General features: G+C 45.1%; 1 protein-coding gene across 1 annotated transcript in view; it reads right to left on the reverse strand.

Annotated features, from left to right (window-relative positions):
- itpr3 (inositol 1,4,5-trisphosphate receptor, type 3) overlaps positions 1-6,783 on the reverse strand; it is a 180,267-nt gene extending 173,484 nt beyond the window's left edge. Inside the window, 1 exon segment of the mRNA XM_039800493.1 lies at positions 6,220-6,783. Within this exon segment, the coding sequence (XP_039656427.1) occupies positions 6,220-6,311 (92 nt within the window). The 5' untranslated portion in view covers positions 6,312-6,783.
- Between the last annotated feature and the right edge of the window lie 3,182 nt (positions 6,784-9,965).

Below are 9,965 nucleotides of genomic sequence, written 5' to 3' on the forward strand. Positions count from 1 at the left end.
CACAAGACTTTCACCCAGGAAACAGGTATTCATGTCCTGAAGAAGTTAAGGAGAAAACACAAGACTTTCACCCAGGAAACAGGTGTTCATGTCCTGAAGAAGTTAAGGAGAAAACACAAGACTTTCACCCAGGAAACAGGTGTTCATGTCCACGAAGAAGTTAAGGAGAAAACACAAGACTTTCATCCAGGAAACAGGTGTTCATGTCCACGAAGAAGTTAAGGAGAAAACACAAGACTTTCATCCAGGAAACAGGTGTTCATGTCCACGAAGAAGTTAAGGAGAAAACACAAGACTTTCACCCAGGAAACAGGTGTTCATGTCCTGAAGAAGTTAAGGAGAAAACACAAGACTTGCAGAGAAACAAAGTGACTATTGTACTGATGGATTTATCCCAAAACTAGAGAGTAACAAACATTTAGAAGTATCACACAGAAACATCTGAATCAGATCTGAACGCTCTTCACTCAGTGTGTTTACACGCAGTTTATAGAAACGATTATATTCGGGTTAAGGCAATACCACAGTTTCTCAGACGCCATTTAAACACCTTCATATCCCGGTTAACAGAGGTAGAGAACTCCTTCATTTTCAGTCCGGTCTTGATCTGTTTTTAGTCAGTTTTGTGTGCATTTTTGGTCAGTTTTGGGTCAGTTTTGGGTCCATTTCTGGTCAGTTTTGTGTCCATTTCTGGTCAGTTTTGTGTCCATTTTTGGTGAGTTTTGTGTCCATTTTTGGTCAGTTTTTGGTCAGTTTTGGGTCAGTTGTGTGTCAGTTTTGGGTCCATTTTTGGTGAGTTTTGTTTCCATTTTTGGTCAGTTTTTGGGTCAGTTTTGGGTCAGTTTTGGGTCCATTTTCGGTCAGCTTTGGGTCAGTTTTGTGTCCTTGTCATGCATACATCACATTTCACACACATTTGCATCAACATATGCACGCAGATTTCCCCCCCAAAACTCTTGTCTAAACGCGGAATAAAAAGTGAGAACTCAACGCCACTTTTGCGTTTTCTCTTCAGATGGTTTCCGTCTAAACATAGCCTCATTATTACTTATTATTATTATTATTATTATTATTATTATTATTATTATTATTACCAGTGGGTCTATTTCTAGGCTGAGTGAGTACGTGTATGCCTATAGGCCTATTTAGAGAGCTGAGATGTTACAGAGGACAGGAGAATTCTTCCCATTCCTACCTGTTCAGGTATTCATGTATATACTGGGAGAACTGGCACAGCCTGTTTACTCATTAACCGGCTTACTGACTGTTTCAGGCCTGTTTCTCTGGTTTCTCAGCTTCCTTTTGTTTGATCAATGGGCGGAGGACGGACACACAGTCAGACAATAAAGGAAGTCCACGAGTATTTACATTTCTCTGTTGTTAATGTTTAGCGCGCTCTAGCCTATACCAGCGCTAAAACTATACTTTAAAAACAGACAGTCGGCGACATTAAAGAACGGCTCGATTACTGCTAGGGAACAATGAATCACAATATCAGAATCACAATCTCAGAATCACAATATCAGAATCACAATCTCAGAATCACAATCTCAGAATCACAATCACAATATCACAATCACAATATCAGAATCACAATCACAATATCAGAATCACAATATCAGAATCACAATATCAGAATCACAATCACAATATCAGAATCACAATCTCAGAATCACAATCACAATATCAGAATCACAATATCAGAATCACAATATCAGAATATCAGGGGGTCTGCAATATCTGTTACAGGCAAAATATATGTTCAAGTATTGTCCTACGGACAGAAAGAGACAGAGAGAGAGACACAGAGAGAGAGAGAGGGAGAGAGAGACAGAGAGAGAGAGAGAGAGAGAGAGGGAGAGAGAGACAGAGAGAGAGAGAGAGACAGAGACAGAGAGAGAGACACAGAGAGAGAGAGAGGGAGAGAGAGAGAGAGAGAGAGAGAGAGACAGAGAGAGAGAGAGAGAGAGAGAGAGAGAGAGAGAGAGAGAGAGAGAGAGAGAGAGAGAGAGAGAGAGAGAGAGAGAGAGAGAGACAGAGACAGAGAGACAGAGACACACAGAGAGAGAGGGAGAGAGAGACAGAGAGCGAGAGACACAGAGAGAGCAAGAGAGAGAGAGAGAGAGAGAGACAGAGAGACAGAGAGAGGGAGAGAGAGAGAGAGAGAAAGACACAGAGAGAGAGGGAGAGAGAGACAGAGAGCGAGAGAGAGACAGAGAGAGCAAGAGAGAGAGACAGAGTGAGACAGAGAGAGAGACAGAGAGAGAGAGAGACAGACACACAGAGAGAGAGACACAGAGAGAGAGAGACACAGAGAGAGAGACAGAGAGAGAGACAGAGAGACAGAGAGAGAGAGAGAGACAGAGAGAGAGACACACACAGAGAGAGAGACACAGAGAGAGAGACAGAGAGAGAGAAAGTGGCAGCTACTGTGTGTGGTTGTATGGCAGGAAAAGGAAGTGGTACCATGTATGTCCAAGATAGATTTCCACTCTGTATGTATGTATGTGTGTGTGTGTGTGTGTGTGTGTGTGTGTGTGTGTGTGTGTGTGTGTGTGTGTGTGTGTGTGTGTGTGTGTGTGTGTGTGTGTGTGTGTACCTGTTTTACTATATTTGTGGGGTCCAAAAACCGGGGACTACAGTATACTTGTGGGGTCTGCACAGCCTCGTGGGGACCAAAGTGCTGGTCTCCACGAGTTTAAAGGGCTGTTTGAGGGTTAAGACTTGGTTTTAGGACTAGGGTTAGAATTAGGTTATGGTTAGGGTTAGGGTTAGGGTTAAGGTTTGGCATTTAGTTGTGATGGTTAAGGTTAGGGTTAGGGTTAAGGTTAGGCATTTAGTTGTGATGGTTAAGGTTAGGGTAAGGGTTAAGGTTAGGCATTTAGTTGGGATGGTTAAGGTGAGGGTAAGGGGCTAGGGAATGCATTATGTCAATGATATGTCCCCACAAAGATAGTAATACAGACGGTGTATGTATGTGTGTGTGTGTGTCTCTGTGTGTGTGTGTGTGTGTGTGTGTGTGTGTGTGTGTGTGTGTGTGTGTGTGTGTGTGTGTGTGTGTGTGCAGCCAGATATATTCAAGATTGTAGGCTACTGGTTGGGGTGGGTGGAAATATTCACTCCAAGCTAGCTAGTGACTAAAACAGGGCGTCTGATCCCCGCCCGTCCCGGTGTCCAGCTGGTATCACCGGGCCGATAATCGCCCGTCTGACAGTCTGGCGAGGTCGGTGACTCGAGTCTGTTCGGTGTGTCCCCGGCGGATCTACCGGGATGGCATAGGGTGGCAAATGCCCCCCTAAAAGAAAGCCTTGCCACCCCTGCTGCCCCCCCAGTTGGCACCAACGAATTAAAAGTTACGGCCAATTTGACCATTTACAAGGATGAATCTCCAATGTCCCACTGCAGTCTGCTTCCCCTCTCACACATCTCATCACCTGGGTCTTCCCTTAATGCCTGCCTGTGATAAAGCCCCTTACTTCTATCATACTTCTATCTCCTATGAAGTGAGATCACATTGCATGGTCACTTATTCCTAATATACTTCCATCATACTTCTATCTCCTCTTAAGTGAGATCACATTGTATGGTCACTTATTCCTAATATACTTCTATCATACTTCTATCTCCTATGAAGTGAGATCACACTGTATGGTCACTTATTCCTAATATACTTCTATCATACTTCTATCTCCTATGAAGTGAGATCACATTGTATGGTCACTTATTCCTAATATACTTCTATCATACTTCTATCTCCTATTAAGTGAGATCACATTGTATGGTCACTTATTCCTAATATGAACGGTTTCAAATGCAGGACACTGATTGCATGAGATGAAGTGTGTCTGTATGAGTTTGTAAATGGCAGCCTGTGTCCTCTTGTAGTGTCTACATACTATTTCTCATCACACTGTGATAACTGTGATTAAATTCAGTATATATATATACGTCTGCCATATGTTGCCACCCCTTAAAAATTCCTGCCCCCCTCTCACCACCCCATAAATATTTTTCTAGATCCGCCCCTGTTTGGGCCGACCTGACTTGCTGGGTAGAGCTGTAATCGGGCCTTAAAAGTACGGCCCGAAAAGGCCCGAGCCCGACAGAGTTCGGCCCGAGCCCGACCCGTACATTTTGATTGACAGCTTTTTAAAAGCCCGAACCCGCTTACAGCCCGACTGTAAAGGCGTCTATCAGCATCATTAGAGGGTCGGACACGCGCTTGGCTTCGCACCGCGAGCGCACACGCACCGCGAGCGCACACGCACCACTCGGCGGAAAAGGGAGAGAAAGAAAAGAGAGACTGCGCCGCACGCACACAGCTCCTTTGTCTTTCGTAAAAAATGAGTCATTTCTACATCTTTTAACATCATTTATTCATGACTAACGGAGGCTACAGGCCACTTGGAAGTTGGAACAAAGAAACCGGCTAAGTCCTCCAGAGACCAGCCTCAGCTTCACCTCCTCAGGATCCATTTTCACGCTAATCGAAACGCATCAGCTGACCGCTCATTTACCATGGCAACCCGAAGCGCAAGCCCGAGCCCGGCCCGAGCCCGAGCCCGTGAAAAATAATAGAAATTAAGACCGAACCCGTCGGGTCCCGTCGGGTTCGGGCAAAGATCTTCAGCTCTATTGCTGGGTCGGAGGGCGGGCAGTCGGACTCAATGACCGGACTGATCGGACTCTCAAATCTGATGAAGATCTTTGTCAACCAATCATTTTTGTAGATCTGAGATGAAGACAGATTCAGCAACTGCACGGCCTGTTTCTCTCTTCACGTTTCGGTGAACTGTTTTAGTCCAATATGACATATCGGATTCTCAATGAGACGCCATGACTATCGGCTGCAGAAGCCACACCCACGTGACGTGTTGTCATTTCCGTTTTTTGTATAACGGCTCGCGCACGTGCAGAACGTACGCTCAAGTCGGCGTCTCTTCGGTGAGTTCTGAGGAACTTTCTGGACCGACTCTGGGAGACTGGTCAGTCCGACTGGCTCTACTGCCGACAGTCGGCCGTCTGGTTGGGGGGTCAGGGGCTTAAAACATTATAATATATGTGTTCTTTAACACACTGGTATCAGATCGGTACTCAGTTTTGGCCAATACGCAAGTTCAGGTATCAGAATCGGTATCAGAACATAGATGAAAGGTGGTTCATCGTTCATGGTCCCCTCAGGATGAACCGTAATAACTCAGTGTTCATCAGGTCTGCTCTGGTACCTAACACAGAGTCTGCCCAAGTCAAGGGTCACACCCAGCGCTGTAGTCTCTGTGATACGCACTAGGAAAGCTCCAGGATTTCCATATACCCTCTTAAAAATGCCCAATGACACGCTACAACATACTGTCCATTATAAGTTTGATATATTTTGAATTGTCATCTGTCATCAATCATGTTTTTTTATCTTCACATAGGATAAATAAAGGGATTTCCACCATAAATTGGCGCATAAAAGTGTATCAGAATGCAGGAAATTAAGTCTTATGCCCACCCCCCCCCTCCAAAGTCCCATTCTGGCCCATATATATTTATATACAGTACAGTACACCCAGTACAATACTACACCACACAACAGACCTTAGTGTTATTAACCACAGGCACAGCCATTCATAAAAAAGGTATGGTACATTAACTTTTACAGTTTGAACTGAGGCTTTACAGACAGACAGCAAGCTGAAGAGGTGTGAGAGTGTGTGTGTGTGCGTGTGTGTGTGTGTGTGTGTGTGTGTGTGTGTGTGTGTGTGTGTACAGTTGACCTGTGCACTAGCTGCACCATATGAGGAAAATATGCAATAACATTGTTGAATATAGCGATGACGATATTACTTGCGATAAATTATTGGAGTGTACTCAGTATTCTGCTAAAATACCACAAACTGCTTGTTGAATTTAAAACACTCATTTCTAACATTCATTTATTGAACAAATTGGACACTGAATTGACAATGACAGGCACCACTAGAAACAGAATGACAGTTACACTTTAAAGTGCAGTTTCCTACTGATCTCGTAGTGTCTATCGCGATATGTCACAACCTTTAACGATATGTAGGCTATATTGCGCCAGTTGATATTACAATGACGATAAAAAAAAAATAATAATAAACGATATATTGTGCAGCCCTACGTGTGTGCACACACACACACACACACACTCACTCACACAGAGACAGTGTAGTATTACTACTGCTCCGGAGTACTTGTTGAACTCACCCCAGGGTGCTGATGAAGCCGTTGACGGAGCCCTCCGCGTACAGAGACACGATATCCCCGATGTGGAGGAAACTGGACGCAGAGTCCGACATCCTGCAGCCGGGTTAGGAGCCTCCAACGGCGGGGAGAGAAGAACAGACAGCCCAGGTAGAGAGGTGGAGCGGAGAGAGCCTCTCTATCTGTCTGTCTCTCTGCACAGACAGACAACAACTCAACTTAGTTCCCAAACCGACTAACCCGTGAGTGAGTTCTCTCTCTCGTAGCCTACAGCTGCTGCTGGAGGAGAACGAGCTGCTTGAAGGAGCTGCCGTGTAGTCACCGTGTCGGTGTCCGCCTTCACACAGTCACTGCCGGGTTATGCATGACAGCCGAGGGGGAACTCCTCTCAACAAGTGCGCAGAAGATCCAAAAACGGGTTTGCAGAAAAGGTCAGAAAGTTCCCGCAGAGTCCCACAGCGGCGCTAACGTTACCGATCCTCCGCAGAGTCTCACCGGGAGTTTACCGGGAACACAGACACACGAAGCGGACTCTCAACTCTTCTGTTCCCTCCCTCTCTCCCTCTCTCTCTCTCTCTCTCTCTGTCAATGTGTGTGTGTGTGTGGGGGCGTGCACGTGCGCGCCCACGCCTTTGACTTCGGTATTAAAAACCAGGAAGTGAGTCGAGGTGTTGATAAGAGTTGACAGACAGCTTCGAGAAAGAAAAGAAAGAAAAAAAACTGCCGGAGGGACGCACAGACACACACAGATACACACAGACACACACAGACACACACAGATACACACAGACACACACATACACACACATACACACAGATACACACAGACACACACACATACACACAGATACACACACATACACACACACACAGATACACTCAGATACACACACAGATACACACACACACACACAGATACACACATACACACACACAGATACACTCAGATACACACACAGATACACGCACACACAGATAACACACACACACACAGATACACTCAGATACACACACAGATACACGCACACACAGATACACACACACACACACACACACACAGATACACGCACACACAGATACACACATACACACACACAGATACACTCAGATACACACACAGATACACACACACACACACAACACAGATACACACATACACACACACAGATACACACACATACACACACACACAGATACACTCAGACACACACACATACACACAGATACACACAGACACACACACATACACACAGATACACACACATACACACACACACAGATACACTCAGATACACACACAGATACACACACACACACAGATACACACATACACACACAGATACACAAACACACACAGATACACGCACACACAGATACACACACACACACATACACACAGATACACACACACACAGATACACCCAGACACACACACACACAGATACACTCAGATACACCCAGACACACACACAGATACACACAGATACACACACACACACAGATACACTCAGATACACCCACACACACACACAGATACACACACAGATACACACACACACAGATACATACACACACAGACACACACACACAGATACACACACACACAGATACACACACACAGATACACACAGATACACACACACAGATACACACACACACAGATAACACACACACAGATAACACACACACAGATAACACACACAGATAACACACACACAGATAACACACACACAGATAACACACACACAGATAACACACACACAGATAACACACACAGATACACCCAGACACACCCAGACACACACACAGACACACACACACAGATACAGACACACACAGATACAGACACACACAGATACACACACACAGATACACACACACACAGATACACACACACAGACACACACACACACAGATACACCCAGACACACCCAGATACACACACACACACAGATACACACACACAGATACAGACACACACAGACACACCCAGACACACACAGATACACACACACAGATACACACAGATACACACACAGACACACACACACACAGATACAGACACACACAGATACACCCAGACACACACACATAAACACACACACAAATACACACACACACAGATACACACACACACAGATACACACACACACAGATACAGACACACACAGATACACACACACAGATACACACACACACAGATACAGACACACACAGATACACACACACAGACACACACACACACAGATACACACACACAGACACACACACAGATACAGACACACACAGATACACCCAGACACACACACATACACACACACAGATACACACACACACACACACACAGATACACGCACACACAGAACTGTAATCTGGGCGTGTGCAGGCAGGCCTATGAGGCACGTGTACCCCATTAGCCCCCACTAACTGAGGGAAGGTTTTACTGCACCTTGCAGGTACTTGAAGTACTTTGACTCCAGTATGTTTGGATGATTACACACTTTTGTGTGCACACAGTGTGTGTTTCTGTGTGTGTGCCACTTTTCTGTATGTTTTAACCCTTTATGCTCAGGCCTGCTGTTATTAGAGATGTAATGTAACTGATTTTAACATGTTAACTATTGTATTTTAGGATGTAACTGATTTGAATATGTTAACTATTGTATTTTAGGGTGTAACTAATTTTAATATGTTAAAGGTGCAATATGTAATATTGTGTGTAATACTGGCAGCTAGCGGTTAAAATAGTTACTGCAGTACAAATTCAAAATACTGGAGAGTCGTTTCCCCCGCCCCCTCCTGCCCAGACTCGAAGTTCACGGGGGTTGCCAGGCTGAGACCGCAGCCTTCACAACAATGTTGCTAGATGCTTTTCTCACATAGCCAGACATTACTCCACAGCACAGCAGAGTAGCTAACGTTAGATGCTAGTCTCAAATAACCAGACATTACTCCACAGCACAGCGGAGTAGCTAACGTTAGATGCTAGTCTCACATAGCCAGACATTACTCCACAGCACAGCAGAGTAGCTAACGTTAGATGCTAGTCTCACATAGCCAGTCATTGCTCCACAGCACAGCGGAGTAGCTAACGTTAGATGCTAGTCTCACATAGCCAGACATTACTCCACAGCACAGCAGAGTAGCTAACGTTAGATGCTAGTCTCACATAGCCAGTCATTACTCCACAGCACAGCGGAGTAGCTAACGTTAGATGCTAGTCTCACATAGCCAGACATTACTCCACAGCACAGCAGAGTAGCTAACGTTAGATGCTAGTCTCACATAGCCAGACATTACTTCACAGCGCAGCGGAGTAGCTAACGTTAGATGCTAGTCTCACATAGCCAGACATTACTCCACAGCACAGCGTAGCTAAAGTTAGATGCTAGTCTCACATAGCCAGACATTACTCCACAGCACAGCGGAGTAGCTAACGTTAGATGCTAGTCTCACATAGCCAGACATTACTTCACAGCACAGCGGAGTAGCTAACGTTAGATGCTAGTCTCACATAGCCAGACATTACTCCACAGCACAGCGGAGTAGCTAACGTTAGATGCTAGTCTCACATAGCCAGACATTACTCCACAGCACAGCGTAGCTAAAGTTAGATGCTAGTCTCACATAGCCAGACATTACTCCACAGCACAGCGTAGCTAAAGTTAGATGCTGGCTATATTGATAGTCATAAAAGCCCGTGCTCATTCGGGGCTCTGTAACCAACTGACAGACACACTTTTTCGGTT

This window comes from Perca fluviatilis, chromosome 5 (genome assembly GCF_010015445.1).
Source record: "Perca fluviatilis chromosome 5, GENO_Pfluv_1.0, whole genome shotgun sequence".
NCBI lineage: Eukaryota > Metazoa > Chordata > Actinopteri > Perciformes > Percidae > Perca > Perca fluviatilis.